This window comes from Bactrocera neohumeralis, chromosome 6 (assembly GCF_024586455.1).
Source record: "Bactrocera neohumeralis isolate Rockhampton chromosome 6, APGP_CSIRO_Bneo_wtdbg2-racon-allhic-juicebox.fasta_v2, whole genome shotgun sequence".
Classification (NCBI taxonomy): Eukaryota; Metazoa; Arthropoda; class Insecta; order Diptera; family Tephritidae; genus Bactrocera; species Bactrocera neohumeralis.
Window position 1 is genome coordinate 39805495 of NC_065923.1, and position 17547 is coordinate 39823041.

Genomic DNA, 17547 nt, shown 5'->3' on the forward strand with positions numbered 1-17547 from the left:
TGCAACCCTGATTTGCGGCAGCCATCATAATTGGTCCGTTTGCTTTGTGGTCGACTCGTAAATTTCAGTTTGATTGCCTTGCTAAAGCGAAATGTCAAATAGCCGACTGTTTTAAGAGTTGGACGGAATTCGTCTAATCAGCTTTAGTTTTTATTTAATTTGTTAAAAAGAAACCAAATATGTGTAATCGTGTACTTCCCAAATCGCATATAGTGTTTTAGTTATGTTTTTATTCGTCGGGCACTTGTCGAATTTGAAAATGTTTGAAACTTTTCAGAACTATTCTGGCAGAATTTAAGTTTACTCTGCAATGTTAGTGGATGCTATTTGTGTATATTTGTAATTTTAATTACGATTTATTTTGCCGGTGATTTGTATTTTGGAAATAATTGATTTGTTCACGTTAATATAACAAAACTAATGAGTGCGCTTCTTTTAGTGATCTGAAAATAAATCCGCATTAGTGTAAAAATCCTAAACACATATATATTAATACAAATTCATATATGTACATGTAAGGCATTTCCCATTAAACAAAAGTAAGTGTGAAAGTATTATACAGAATACAAGTGAGTGCTTCGAAAGTTTGTGATTTTTTTGTGTTCTATGTGTTCGTTCACACTGACTAATTATTAAGGCAGCTGTCATACATAGTACAAACCTGTGAAAAATAAGAGCAGAATGCTGTTAAAAAGATACTAAATTTTCAATAAATACTTAAAAAGGAATTTTTAAAAGTTTTATAATCTGTGGATGCCGACAATTTCGATCACTGCATGATTACTTAGAATACAAAATAATTCAAATTAGGTAAGTTCATACAAAAGGATTATTTAGTAGCAATTATAAAAATGTACTTGTATGTTGATATATGTATAAAATCAGCACAGTTTATGTTTGCTTATGACATTACAATTAAATAAATATATATATGTACATACAAATGTATATCAATAAATAAGTATGCCAATAGGTGCATTCACTCAATCACTATATACGTTAGATGCTGACGGGTGTTTTTGCTCTATTAAATATAAAATAAATGGTTACAAACGAATTAGTTGAAAATGTAAGTGTAAAATTCATTATATATCGGAGAAACACGCATTTTTAATAGTTGAATTTTTGAATTTTTTTTCTTGATCTGGAGGACCCCCTCTATCCGCACATACCCACTTTAACACTGAAATCGGAGGATAATTTTCTAAAGTTTACCCTGTAAATCTTGTACCACAAAAGTTTATTTCTTTAAATATAAAATTTATTGCTTTGCTAATTAATCAGTAACATAAAATTTGGTTAAATTTGCTTTCGCCCCTCGGCAGGAAAATGTAAACACCAAGATCCTCTCTACAGAAGCGTGTAACGAATCATTTCACCTGTTCAGAGTCGCAGGTCTCTGATTTTGACATTAAGGAAGCTTTTTCGTGCAGATTTTGTGGGAAAGGTGTGTGTTATAATTTATTACATATCCATATAAGAAATTTCCACTGTAATTGCATTTAAAGTTCGTTAAACATTTAATTTATGTCCTTGGGTAATTAAAATAAAATGTCTAACTAATAACATATATGTACATATGTACAGAACTTTACCATAGACCACAATGGGGTTACTTTGTGCTTAGCAAAGTAAAACCACACAAATGCTCTAAAAACTAGGCGAAGCCGTCATTAATGCAACGTAGCAAATTTTTTGCAAGCAAAGTACCCCCGATGCGATAGGGCAGGCGAAATCGATGACGCAAAATAATATACATTTAGTTGTATATTTGTAAATAATATACATTTTTTAGCAGACACATTTGGAAGTTTACAAACTAGTAGGTTATAAAAATTCAAAAAATTTTTAACGCCTTTATATGCATTGGAATTCTTTAACAGCTTGTTTAAAATAGTACTTATTATGCTAAAAATACATAAATGATTTTTAGTTATTATATACATACATATATGTACATATGTATATAAAACCTATAAATGTGAGATAATGAATATTTATATCTGTATATGTATGTAATTTTGTATCCGTTACATTTCTATGCTATAAGGATTGTTGTCCGGATTAACTTTGCGAGCCTAAAGCCTTGATATACTCTGTAAAGGCATATTCATAGACATACGAGTATGTGTATATATATGTTCCGTTTTTGCTTTCCAATACATATATATGTGTATCATTATACTATAAAAATGCCTGTACACTTGAGTTACATTTCTTGTGGCTAAATATAGAGTTTTGAGTAACACCATCTATGGCATATGCCAAACGACTTGACGTCCTACCTACTCTTATATTTTGTACACACATACATACATTAAAGTAAAAACCAAAGAATTCTATTGTACGAGGTTGAGATATGTGAAGTGACTTACCGTTCTCAACGTTATAAATAAAAGTCAGATTGTAGAACACGCATTGTACGATGAACACACTTGTTCTATAGGACAAGACAAGCAGCGAATTCGGAAATAGTTTACTCGTTGTCCTTATTCTTGAAACATATCCATAACACCACTTAACAGTTATGCACGAGAGTGACATTTTTGGTTTCGAGAACTGAACTTTTTTAAAGTAAATTTCGTTTGATATTCATGCCTACTTCATGTACAGTAGAGGCCCGCTAATCCGGATCAGTTAAAACCGGCCCCTATCCGGTATATAAGGAAATCCGGATTACCAAAGGCACATCAGAACTACATATGTATTATGAAAAAATATTTATAAATTTCGGTTTGTTTATTATAACAAATAATACACATGTTCCAAAAAAAAAACTAGAAACAATAAAGCATAAAAGCGCATGTAGTGAATAATAAACACGTGATCCAGATTAGAGAATACGGATAGAGAATGTCGGTCCGGATTACAAGGGACATAATAGAAATTTTAAGTTTTTTAACCCTGTCCGGATTAGCGGGCCTCTACTGTATACATATTCTAGTTAGAGAGAAATGTCGCAAATTTCCCAATAGTAAGTAATTTAAGCTTCTACTACCATGTCAGTTTTAGTGATGACTTGCCGCTTATTAATTTTTATCATTAGATTTTGAATTCGGTACTTCCCCTAAACACATTTGCCTTTTTATTTTTACCACGAAGCTTGTAACACCCAGAATGAAACGTCCTTACGACAACAACAAACGACGAAGATCTGTCTAATAGTATGTCTATAAGTGATGAGGGTGACGAAGTGAGGATTTAGATATGTCCGTCTTTCCGTAAATATATACGCGAACAATTCTCTCAGTTTCTGAAATAACGAAATAACTCCCTGATCGATCAAAATCACGTCCCTGTATGGCAAACTTTTTTATTTGACGATATATCATATATGTATGTATATCAAATTTCGTTAGAAGGGCATTTAACGGGGTTTTCAATAGGGACGCTACAAAAGAAGACTAATAGGGACAGCAAACGACGCCATTCCTGACATTTCTATTCAGTAAGGTTCCCATATACGATCCAACAACGAGTCGAAGTTATTAAAATTTACTACCGAAATTGGAGTCAGTGGCCTCAACTTTAAGAGAGCGCTACGTCCAATTTATGGTCGTCATAATCGTCCTGTCAGATCAACAATTGAGCGTCTAGTGGAAAAATTGCAATCCACAGGCACAGTATGTGGAATATTGCTGCCGCTAGTGCATCAATTGATGAAGTCCCAAATCAGCCTCTTACACGTCGTTCTCAAGCGTTGCGCACCTCTGTGACGTCGTTGTAAAGAAGTTTGCGAAAAGATCTAGGCCTACATCCCTAGAAGATCAAATTGATGCAAGAACGGAAGCCGCTTGACCATCAGAATTGTCGTATGTTCGTGAATTGGGCCGAGCAACATCAACTAAAAATCATCTTTAGCATGAGGCTCATATCTGACTGAATGGCTTCGTCAATAAGCAAAATATGCATCATTGATCAGGCAGCAATTCACACGTACTCAATGTGTCACCATTGCATCCTGAAGAAATTATGATATGGTGCGGTTTATGAACAGGCGGCGCCATTAGTCCGTACTTCTTCCGTGATGATCCAGACCGGCACGTTACTGTGAATGGGAATCGCTACCGCTTAATGATAATCGAATATTTTTGGCCTGAATTGGACTCTGAATATATATGGTTCCTACAGGACGGCGTCACAAGCTACACAGTGAATGTCACAAACGATTTATTGAAAACCAAGTTTGGTGAACGTGTTATCTCAAGAATCCATTCAATTGGCCGCCTCGGTTATGCAATTTGTCGCCGTTAGACTGTTTCCTGTGAAGCTACGTCAAGACTATGGTGTATGCCAACAAGCCAACGACGATTTATGAACTTCATATGAATAACGAATGTGAAATTGCAGCAGTATCGGCCGATTTATGCATGATAACCGTCGAAAGTTGGGTTCAGCGTCTGAGGTCCTGCAAGCCGGCCGTGGTGACCATGCAAAAGACATCGATTTCCATACATAATGCCATCGAATGTACTTTCACAGGAATAAATAATTTCATTGATATCCCAAACCGTTTTTGTTTTATTTAAAAAACTTTGGTACCGCTCTTATTGAAACCCCGTTATAAGGAAAGCAAAACATCCTGAAAATTGAAAGAAACTTTGTGGTACATAAGTTCAAAACAGAGACCTTCGTCTATAGTATAGTTTAAGGAAGTTTTCCTCAAACATTCACTTTAGTTGAACTGCACATTCTTGCGCTTTTTGAAAAACGAATTTTTTCCTACACAAACAAGCAAATTAACTAATATAACACTATTGTTTATATATATGTACATATGTACATCGAATTTAACGACTTATGAAAGTTGTCTCATTTTATATAAAAAATAATGTTTTGTTGCTTTTTCTCTAATATCCGAAAATAGTTTGCAGTTCGTTGACCATTACTATTATTCTAGGTTAACTGTTCACTTTTGACAGTGTTGTGTTGCAAATGAGTCTGCATACATGCTTAGTTTCCGGTAAAATTACGGTATGTGTTAATGATGCTTATGTGGTCAAAGATAATGGTCAAACTAACAACTTTTGTTTTAATATTAATGTTCACCTTTCACCATCAAAATGAGGACAGCTTGTTTTAATGATGTAGATACGTAGGGAAGCGATATTTTGTGTAGATATGTATGTATGTACATATACATATATATATATATATGTGTGTATATTACACATGAAGAGTGTTCGAATAATTGGAAATTGGAGGATTTGCATAGAAATTATTATATTTTATTGTTGTAGTGACATGATTGGGGTTGTGAGACTCAAAATCTGTTAGATGTATTTAGGGTGTTGGGTAATTTCACGTGTTAAAAGTATTTTCTTTAAAGTTTAAATAAAAGTAATGAGGTATATACGCGAATTAGTCCCGCAGTTTTTATACTCTCGCAACAAAGTTGCTAAGGAGAGTATTATAGTTTTGTTCACATAACGGTTGTTTGTAAGTCCTAAAACTAAGAGTCAGATATAAGGTTATATATACCAAAGTGATCAGAGTGACGAGTAGAGTTGAAATCCGGATGTCTGTCTGTCCGTCCGTCCGTCTGTCCGTCCGTCCGTGCAAGCTGTAACTTGAGTAAAAATTGAGATATCATGATGAAACTTGGTGCACGTATTCCTTGGCTCCATAAGAAGGGTAAGTTCGAAGATGGGCAAAATCGGCCCACTGCCACGCCCACAAAATGGCGGAAACCGAAAACCTATAAAGTGTCATAACTAAGCCATAAATAAAGATATTAAAGTGAAATTTGGCAAAAAGGATCGCATTAGGGAGGGGCATATTTGGACGCAATTTTTTTGGAAAAGTGGGCGTGGCCCCGCCCCCTACTAAGTTTTTTATACATATCTCGGAAACTACTATAGCTATGTCAACCAAACTCTACAGAGTCGTTTTCTTCAGGCATTTCCATATACACTTCAAAAATGGAAGGAAATCGGATAATAACCACGCCCACCTCCCATACAAAGGTTATGTTGAAAATCACTAAAAGTGCGTTAACCGACTAACAAAAAACGTCAAAAACACTAAATTTTACGGAAGAAATGGCAGAAGGAAGCTGCACCCAGGCTTTTTTTAAAAATTTAAAATGGGCGTGGCCTCGCCCACTTATGGACCCAAAACCATATAACAGGATCTACTAGACCGATTTCAATGAAATTCGGTATATAATATTTTCTTATCACCCTGATGACATGTACGAAATATGGGTGAAATCGGTTCACAGCCACGCCTTCTTCCAATATAACGCTATTTTGAATTCCATCTGATGCCTTTTCTGTATAATACGAGTATATACATTAGGAACCAATGATGATAGCGGAATAAAACTTTACAAAAATACGGTATTTGAAAAATATGTAAATGACGTATAATGAAATCTCGATTATCACTTTATCATGCGAGAGTATAAAATGTTCGGTGACACCCGAACTTAGCCCTTCCTTACTTGTTATGATATGAAATGTTTACATAATCTTTTCTCTCCAAGAATATTCTCAATTGTCGCAACCACCGATATTGGACCACTATAAGATATACATACAAACTGATCGGTCTAATTTAAGTCCCTATATCCCTCATCACGAAATTTGGCACAGGTTATTGTTTGAGGCAACGCTAAAATCCCCGTTCAAATTGTCGAATTCATACATTATCGATTAAAATCAAGATAAAGTCCTTTTATTCTATCTCTGCTGAAAACAATGCCATTGATAAAATTAAATTTTATATAATAAGTTAATGCTTTTAAAGTAAAAATTCATTTAAAATTTCGCTCAGGTTTGTTATTTCGCACTTAAATTTACTAAAAATGAAAGTTTTTTCATTTGTTTTTTCTTAATTGTTTGTAATGCGCGTTCAAAGGTAACGTTCTTGCTTTCACAGCTGTTTTGTTGTTTACACTTTGGTCCGCACTGTTATTAAAATAGATTATCATTTGAACCATCACTCGGCTAAATGCCAACAGGAAATTATATTTATGTACTTCGGTTTAAAAAAAATTGCGATTTCACACATTGTCGGCGTCATATACTCATTGACTGAATATATTCAACATAATCACCATAATTATTCGAAGAAATGTGTTCGTGTTTGGCTGGCTTTGCGAAATACCTTATAACCATCGTGATGATATTCGCCTTGAAATATTCACATTTTCTCTTATCAAAAAAGATGGCTTAACCGTTATTGAATTTCTAAATACCGGGATTTCCAGTAAAGATGATATGATAAGTGTCGTTTCGGCCATTTTGATTTTGTGATGATCTGTATTTTTTTTCATTGTATTCACTAATGTTTACAATTTCACTGTGGAAAGATATACGCAAGAACAACGTTTACAAATTATTAATTTTTTTATCAAAACCATCGTTCTCCGATTCCGGATAAATGGATAGTGGTATAGATCGATGATAACCAACTTTTTATGGCCGCAATTGGAAGAAGTTGTTCTTGACAACATCTGGTTCCAACAAGACGGGGCTACTTACCACACAGCAACAGAAGTCAATATTGATCGTGCTATTCATGACATAAGACTTGATTTAGTGGAAAAGCACTCAAGAGTATAGTTTGCTTTTAAATTTAATTTTGGTGACACAATTGAATATGAATATGATATCTGATAAAAAATCGGCTTGGTGCCGAGTTGACAGTCCTTGGCCGAATAAAAATCCGTATCCGTTTTGATTATTTAGACCCAGTTGTCGTGGGAACGGGTTATCGAGCTCGTCGCCTGTGATGGTTGAAGGTTTGAGTCCAAGTAAGCCATTCACTAAGAGAGAGTCGGAGAAGGTGTTAAAAGCTCCACTGCTCTGACAATCGTCTTCCCAAGGGGCGGTTTTCGATTTAAGCCACGAATTAACTGGATGTTTAAGATGCTAAGTACTGAAAAGAGAATTATCGGAAGATAAGTCTCCACTTGGTTGGCGTTTATTGGAGGTTTCAGTAATGGGACCACTGTTCAAACTTTCCACACATCGGGTATTTCAAGGATGGTCAGCGACAGGTTGAGGACCTTGGTTAGAGATATTACTTCCGTCGAGCCTAGATGTTTTAGCATCAACATGTTGATTCCGTCTGGGTAAATGGTTTTGGAAAATTTTGCCTTGTTTATGACATTCTGAACATCTACAACATTCAAAGTTAATGGCGAGTAGTCTCTTGGCATTTTGTGCAGCCGCTGGGTAACATATCTTTTGGCCTTACCAGTTGGAGGGTGCAGTGTGAACTGCAATCTAAAAAAGCTCGCGCACTTCTTCGGTTCCGAGAAGACATGGTCAACGAATTGAATATCAACCCATGTCTCTTCGGATTGGATGAAGCCTTGACAGTAGTCCAGAGCTTACTCACACCGGTGGAGGGGTTACAGGACCGTCTTGACTACTTGTGATTGTGCCTATTTTATTTAATGTCGAAAGTAATTCCTTTAGACTCCCAATACCCATTGTAATTATTTTTACCCGTCGTTTTTTTATACATATATACATATATCGGTCAATAAGTGAGCTTTAATGAAAAGTGCAAATTGGTGATGGCGACATACTTTTCCCTAGTAGTAGCAGTAGTAGCTAGTTCTGAATTCGTATATATGAAGTTTTCTTTGTGTTGTTATTTATCAGTTGTTTTTGTTTATACGAAATTATTACCTTTGATTTTAAAATACAACAAAGTATTGTATGCATATCATTGATCTGGACTTTGATGAGACGGTCTTTAAACTTTACTCATTTTTACGGGAACTTTTTTTTGTTGTATGTATATTTAAATTTAGCGTTTGACCATGTATTTCTAAGGTTACTGCGAAATAAACTGCTTTCTGAATCATGTACTCACACACTTGCAACTTGTTATCGTACGGTGTATAAAATCTTATCTGTGCAAACAGTTTTCATTCATATTTATTTACCTTAAGTCTTTCATAACATTAACATACATATGTACATATATGTGTGTATTTACGAAAAAATAAACGCATAAGAGTAATTTGCGAAAATTTATTGTAAACAAAAATATTTACTTCTTTTTTTACCTGGAATCACTATAGCACATCTGGGTTAATGTGTATTTCTAGAGAAAATCCTTGAATAACTTCGTTTCAGTAATTATTCATATTTTTGAACTTGTATTGTATAGTACTTACTTACTAAGTAACCTATTGTTCTTTGATTGGATTAAATTTTTCATAAGCCGAACCTATATTTAGAAAATATAGAAATTTTACCATCGAGGCTAACTTTATTAAAATTTCGATTATTCTAAGAAGGATGGGTCAAATAATGTACTATTGTGAGCAAAAAATAGGAAGACTTTTTAACTTAAATTTCGCGTAAAAAAACCAAATATCCAAATATTTTTTTCTATGTTGGCATGACTGTCAGTGACATCTGTGCCAAATGTAACGACAAAACCACAAAAAACGTTAACTTCGGCTGCACCGAAGCTAATATACCCCACACAGGTGCATTTCTTTTAGAAACTATGTGTTCAGTTTGTATGGAACATAGAAATATAGCTACATATATGCTATAGTAATCCGATCTGAACAATTTTTTCGGAGATTATATTATTACCTTAAACAGTAATCCATGTCAAATTTCGTGAAGATACCACGTCAAATGCGAAAGTTTTCCATACAAGCCCTTGATTTCGATCGTTCGATTTGTATGGCAGTGAGCCAACCTGAACAATTTCTTGGAGATTACATTGTTGTCTCAGAAAATAATCTATACCACATTTCGTGAATATATCTTGTCAAATGTGAAAGTTTTCCAATATAAAGAGCTAATCTGAACAATTTCTTCCGATATTACATTACTTCTATGAAGAATAACTCATACCAAATTTCGTAAAGATATATCGTTAAATGAGGAAGTTTCCCATGCACGCATTTGATTTCGATCATTCAGTTTGTATGCAGCTACTGCTATAGTTAACCGATCTGAACAATTTCTTCGGAGATTACATTGTTGCCTTAAGCAGTAATCCATGTCAAATTTCGTGAAGATACCACGTCAAATGCGAAAGTTTTCCATACAAGCATTTGATTTCGATCGTTCTGTTTGTATTGACAGCTGTAGGTTATATAGTGGTCCGATATCGGCAGTTCCGACAAATGAGCAGCTTCTTGAAGAGGATATGACGTTTGTAATATTTCAAAACGATATCTTAATAAAAACTGAGGGACTAGTTGGTATATATATAGACAGACGCACAGACGGACGGACGGACAGACAGACAGAAGGACATGGCTAAATCGACTCAGTTCAACATACTGACCTATAAATAAATATATACTTTATAGGGTCTCCGACGCTTCCTTCTGGGTGTTACAAACTTCGTGACAAACTTACCCTGTTCAGGGTATAATAATCATTAGTGTTTAGTGTATGCTTGTTTTTCTGAAGTACAAAAAGTGCATTCGGCGATTTTTACGATGAGTGAAATTATTCCATTAAATTTTGTGTGCGGAATTAAATATCTGGTGCCAAATTTGGTAATGTTCGTCGCGAACAGGTTTTTTTTTATTGGTACAAATTATTCTGTCTTGAACGCGTTACCCACGAACCACGTTCAGGACGGCCATCAACATCAACTGATGTTCAACACGTCAATAAAATAAATGATTTGGTGCTTGAGAATCGACGATTGAAAGTCAGAGATTTTGCTGGCATTATTGGAATATAGGAAAGATCTGTGAAAACCATTTTGAAACATCAAAATAGTGTCGCGTTAACGTCTGTGAAACAATGCTTTCCGATTACCAGGATGTCATGAAATGTTTTACTGCAGACGATGAGTCTTGGATCTAGGCTTATGACAAATGTGAGCCAAAGCCGAAAAAATCACGTCAAATCAGGTCAAAAATCAAGGTTATGTTTTGACAGTTTTCTTCCATTATCGAAGTGTGGTGCACTCCGAATATCTTCCGACGGGCCAAACAATCAACAAGGAATACTATTTGAGTGGTATGCGTCGTATACGCGAAACTGTTCGTAAAAAGAGGCTGGAAATATGGGCCGACAACTCTTGATTTTTGCACACGGCATTGCTTCTTTCAAACAATCGCTCGGGGAAACCTTTTCGAGTCAATTAGAGATATTAAACTTGAATCGCTACGCGAATTGAAGGCTTTTCCGGAAATTGACTTTAACAACTGTTTCGAGGATTGGAAAAAACGTTATCTTAGTTAGCGTTAGTGTGTTGGGTCAAGTTAGATCACTTTGAGTTGGACGACATAGATTTTGAGAATAAATTAAGAATTTTAAATTTATGAAGAAAGTCTTACCATTTTTAGCTCATAGTAGTACTTGAATTATGTTGGGTTCGTGACAGCACGCTTTTTCTTCCTATCTTTGATGCGTGCCTTGGTTTCATTTGAAAAATTAAGGGTCCAATACATTTTAAAGCAACACCAAACGCCGAATGAATTTCATAAGAATTTCTTTGAACGCATAAATAAGTTGAAATATTCGCCAATACTTTTAATGTAGGTACATATGTATGTACATATATACATCCATGTATACATAGTCATATACTCGTACACTGATAAAAACGTGTATGCCTCCCTTGCAGTTCACTATTTGTCGGCCTGCATAATTGCATTAAGGGGAGTATCTAGATAGATTCGCTTTTAATATTCCAAAATAAACTTGATTGTTAATTGAATTAATTTTTTTCTTTTCACATTCAATAATCATATCATTAGAATATCTGAAGTGCTGTGGGGCGTTGCTTTATATTGGTCTACAATATTATAAATAGGTAAATATGTAAACAAGTACATATGTGTTTGTTTAGAATGTCTGTATGTAGATGACCGTTTAAATCGTATTTGCAAACATCACTGCCAGCCGGAAGTGATGAAATGTTTTCTTCTATTTTCTGTCGAACACATAATACACTGGCCGAGACGCTCGCCAATGTGCCATTATAAGCATACATACATACGCATATTCATGCCTACTTATCAACGAATATAGGGGAACTCAGTGACGACATGGAATATTAATTAATATTCACAAATTCACAGTGACTGCGTACATATGTATGCATATAATACTTACCTATATGTATACTATATTGGTTTATGTACTATATTTACATATATACTGCCATAACAACATGTGTTCTTGGTTAGTACTCTTGAGCAGTACGTAGCGGGGAGAGCAGCACTCATGGCCTTTAGTATGACAAGTGTGATGTAAATTGCAAGCAAAATATGTTTCACTGTAAAGAAAAATTAAAAATAGCGCGACAGCAAAATACCTAGTACACACGTATAACTACATACCATACATATATACATTCATCGAGATATACCTTATAGATATTATAAAATATGATTGTAAAATCAGCGAACAAATTATTAAACTGAAGTAATTCCACAAAAACAAAAAAAAAATATTTCATTACAGAAAACACAATCCATCACATGAATCCATCCAATTAGCGATCAACAACGTCCACCACAATTAGCGTTGGTCAACGAGGGAGCTCCACTAAAAACTACTAAAGGAACTCGTAACGCAAAATCGAAAAGTCTAACTCCTGTGAACGAAATTATAAGCCAGCCAAGCAAATAGCGACTGACAAACATTTTTTTTGCTGAAAAATTACTTACATAATTGTAGTAAATAGCTTAGACCTAGACATACATATGTACATAGATATACATATATTTTAGAGAAAACAGTTTGCTCATACATTGCCATGGACAATTGCAATGCTTGAACGTTTTCGTTTGAGTAATTTAGGTGCAAATTGTCGTTTACGAAGTGAAGAACTGGCGCGCGATAAGAAACAACAAAGGCAACAATGTGTCACTGTCCTGCTTTTAGATGACACAACGCACACCTTTCGGATAGAGGTAAGTGGAATAAGTTCATAAATATCCCTATAAAGTTATGTTTCGACCCTCTAACTCACCTACCCTGAACCTGTTATTACACGGTTTTTTTTTTGACATCCCCCAAGTAATATTTTACACGGGTTTCCTTTTTTGCCTGCTTTTGTTGAATTACATATAGTTGTTCAAGAATCCAGATACTGAATATGTGACCCTCAGTGCCTGAGGCTGGCATTTTACCGAAAATATGCGACACTTAATTAGAAAATGGAGGGTTGAAGTCGGGCCGATTTAATGGATTGCTGCAATTCAATCAGATTTCTGGGTTTTGTTTTGTGCACCTCTTGCTTCGCATAACCCTATAAAAACCCTTGTGCAGTCAGTTCAGGTGCCTTAGGGGTCAGCTGAAAGTAAAGTTTCTTGATATTAATTTGTTTTCAAATTTTCGTTGGAGCTCCGCAATAACCGGTCTGGCTCTGTGTGCGGTTGCTCCATCTTTGCTGGCACCAAACGCTATTGATAAGTGTTGTCAGTAACTGTTACACCGCTTTTTATACTCTCGCAACAATGTTGCTAAGGAGAGTATTATAGTTTTGTTCACATAACGGTTATTTGTAAGTACTCAAACTAAAAGAGTCAGATATAGGGTTATATATACCAAAGTGATCAGGGTGACGAGTAGAGTTGAAATCCGGATGTCTGTCTGTCCGTCCGTCCGTGCAAGCTGTAACTTGAGTAAAAATTGAGATATCATGATGAAACTTGGTACACGTATTCCTTGGCTCCATAAGAAGGTTAAGTTCGAAGATGGGCAAAATCGGCCCACTGCCACGCCCACAAAATGGCGGAAACCGAAAACCTATAAAGTGTCATAACTAAGCCATAAATAAAGATATTAAAGTGAAATTTGGCACAAAGGATCGCATTAGGGAGGGGCATATTTGGACGCAATTTTTTTGGGAAAAGTGGGCGTGGCCCCGCCCCCTACTAAGTTTTTTGTACATATCTCGGAAACTACTATAGCTATGTCAACCAAACTCTACAGAGTCGTTTTCTTCAGGCATTTCCATATACAGTTCAAAAATGGAAGAAATCGGATAATAACCACGCCCACCTCCCATACAAAGGTTATGTTGAAAATCACTAAAAGTGTGTTAACCGACTAACAAAAAACGTCAGAAACACTAAATTTTACAGAAGAAATGGCAGAAGGAAGCTGCACCCAGGCTTTTTTTAAAAATTGAAAATGGGCGTGGCCTCGCCAACTTATGAACCAAAAACCATATCTCAGGTACTACTAGACCGATTTCAATGAAATTCGGTACATAATATTTTCTTAACACCTTGATGACATGTACGAAATATGGGTGAAATCGGTTCACAACCACGCATTCTTCCAATATAACGCTATTTTGAATTCCATCTGATGCCTTTTCTGTATAATACGAGTATATACATTAGGAACCAATGATGATAGCGGAATAAAACTTTACAAAAATACGGTATTTGAAAAATATGTAAATGACGTATAATGAAATCTCGATTATCACTTTATCATGCGAGAGTATAAAATGTTCGGCGACACCCGAACTTAGCCCTTCCTTACTTGTTTTAAAGAAGTATGGCCCGACAATACACATTGATAACACAGCGCACCACACAGTGACTCGTTCTGGTTGAAGTTTCGTCTCGTGGATTATTTTTGGATTTGATTTACGGCAAAAATTGCTTGTTTACATTTCCGATTAGATAAAAATGGGCCTCATCAGACATAAATAGGCAAATTATGAAGTTATTGTCTTCTTCGACCATTTCAATAATTTGTTGGCAAAATTCCAGTCGATTAGGCAAATCTGGAGAGTTGAATCGGCTTGTTATTTGAAATTTGTAAATTGTCCAAAGCTTCGATTGCGTCTCTTACAATCTATATCATGGCATCGCAGAACCTTCTCCTGGCAGTTCCTTCTCAACTCACACACCTGCGAGGGACTTGTGAGCGGAGCGAAGCCGTTGGGAAAGGGGTGCAGTAAGATTTTTCACGGATCAAAGTTAAGAGGGAGAGTATGTTGTGAAGTCTTCTGCCGGGAGCTCTCTATCCACCCTAGTTTCAGATTACTATACCCCTGTAGCGGCAACTGCAAGGCCGACGAGCTTGCTATGTAGGACAACCTTCCCCCAATTTCATCCGATTGAAAGCTAGTCGATTTTCCTCCGATGTCTTCTTGCGTTCTGGAGTTGGACAGTTAGGCATTCAGTCAGCTCCGCAAACGCTGGCCAACAACCAGAACTTGTGCGACTGCGAGATCTTTCTGGCCCAGAGTGAATCGTTAGAGGTCTCCGAACTACTGGCTCTTAGAAAAACCAATATCGCCTCAGGGGTAGCTGTTTTGACTGTATACTATCCAATAGCTTTACACGTGATGTGGCTAAATATTCTGTCGGGTGTTCTTAGTCACAGCTCTAGAGAAAGTCGATTTATAATCGTATCGTCACTTCCTCCTCGGTAGACACACTTTGGCTGATATTGATATTAACCGCCTTAATAAATTTGTGATATGGTCAAAACGCGTCGTTGATCTATGACTATCTACTGATCATTTTTTAGTGGTTTATGGGTAACATAAAGGACGAATATCTGCACAAGTGAGATCGATCGATTTTGGATTAACCCTAACTTATCACAATATATGTACGTTTGTAAAAATATTCAATACGTGTTATATGCTGCAAGAATAAATATAAATGCAAAGCCTCTCCTTAGCTAAAATGGGTCTGCGATTCGGGACTACTGCCATTTATATAATGCCAGAAATTTTATTTGTCTAATCCGTACACTAACAAAGCGCTAGGTTTGATTATAAGATTCACTTACCAACCCCAGCCATGACGCTCAGTTCATTTAGAGAATCCGCAAATATAAAAAATCATATTCCAACTGTGCTACTGTAATTTTGCTCCAATCAATGTGCCATAGTACGTACTAAGTACTTATCTCCTAATGATTAAATAGAAAGTACTCAGACGGATATTCATATCATCATGCTTTCGGAGACTCCGTTGCGCATTTATGTTTTTATGCTGAAATGTTTTATGATTGGTCTGCTTTTTTTTCTGGTTCGTTGACTGGTGGGCACTCATCCGGGCATTAGTGTGGCACAGAGCAACAAACAAAAAAAAAAAAAAAAATAAAGCGAAAAACATTCGTTCGTATTCGTTTAATGTTTGTACATATGTTGGTTTGATAGTGTCGACTCTTGTATGTCTGTATGTCTGCTGCGCATCCCACGTAGAGCGCACAGTTGACTTTCCATTTCGAGTTCTTTGCTTTATTTGCTGCTCATTTATTTTTTAACTGCACGTTTTAGTGTTTTATTTTATTTTTTAATTGCCTTGTAGTTTACAAAACAAGTGCAGTGAATGAAATTAATCATTGTTACAGTTATGTTGGTCAATAAATGAACTTGAAGCTTTGCGCATGTAAAATAATACGCACAAATGTTATTACACGCATACATACACACATATGCTCATATGACCAGTACTTTTAGCGACGAGATAACGTGATTAATGTGATTATATTTATTTTGTATGGTTTGTACGTGATTTTCATGTCTTTTTGTTATTATGCTTAAAATCATTTTAATGCGTAAGATCAAAGGTGTTTCTGAGAGTAGCAGAGCCGTGAAAAAACATATTAATCCTTATGAATTATCAGTATAATTTAATGTTTCAAGTATTAATACGAATTAATTCGTTTCAATAAATGTGCACGAGAGAGAGGGTACCTAGCGCAATTTTGAATGATTTTTAATTTTTAAAAAAGGTCGCCATAGTCGCTTAAATCGAAAATATCTTTATATTTAACGCAACTATTGTATTTCACTACACCACATATTGAGTTCCGTCTGTCTGATCCAGGTGTTATTTAGAAAACTTAAGTTTTTTGAATATAATTACAATTGTTATTTCATTATATATTGTCAAAGATATTCCTTAACACGTTCGCGGACGCAAAAAATTTTAGGGAGCTTTAAAAATATACAGGCAATTATTTTTGAAACTAGTTGTAATATCCGAAATCTAATTAGAAATATATTATAATAGTAGACAGAACATCGTATTTTAACTGTTATATACAATGAATGCTATAGCATCCACGACGATAAAGATAATATTTTTCAACCAGAATGACGTGAGGAAAATTGTAAATACACGGAGAAAAGATAAAATAATATGAAACTATCTAATGAACCATTTGGTCATTATTTTGAAGTGTGTATTAATTACAAAAACTTAAGATTTTATAAATTTAAATGAATAAAAATTGGCTTTCAAATTTGAATGCTATAGCATTCACGTCCGCGAACGTTTCCGCCGGTAAAAAACCGCATTTTTTCAAAAAATTTTTCTCATATAAGAAATTAAATATTTTATTATAATTTTTTAGTTACAAAGATAGACTATTAACAAAGAAATTCTGAAATTTTTGGAAAAAAAATATTTTAAATTCGACCATTGCGACGCTATTCCGATGACCTCTCGGAAAAAAGATGCGCCCGCTTTGACAGGATAACTCCTTACAGGATCATCTAAAGTGAAAAAAAGAAATACGTGTTTTAGTTAAAACCTTAACTTAGAACTTGGCAATGAAAATTGAATTTTTGGCAAACATTTTTACAAAAAAATGAAAATTTCAATGA

The 17547-nt window shown here is 35.2% G+C and overlaps 1 protein-coding gene across 1 annotated transcript in view; it reads left to right on the top strand.

Annotated features, from left to right (window-relative positions):
* The window catches only part of LOC126763575 (tyrosine-protein phosphatase non-receptor type 4), a 25731-nt gene continuing 8184 nt past the window's right edge, over positions 1-17547 (top strand). Inside the window, exons 1-2 of the mRNA XM_050481215.1 lie at positions 1-810; positions 12417-12868. Of these exons, the coding sequence (XP_050337172.1) occupies positions 12725-12868 (144 nt within the window). The 5' untranslated portion in view covers positions 1-810; positions 12417-12724. The remainder of the gene's footprint in view (positions 811-12416; positions 12869-17547) is intronic.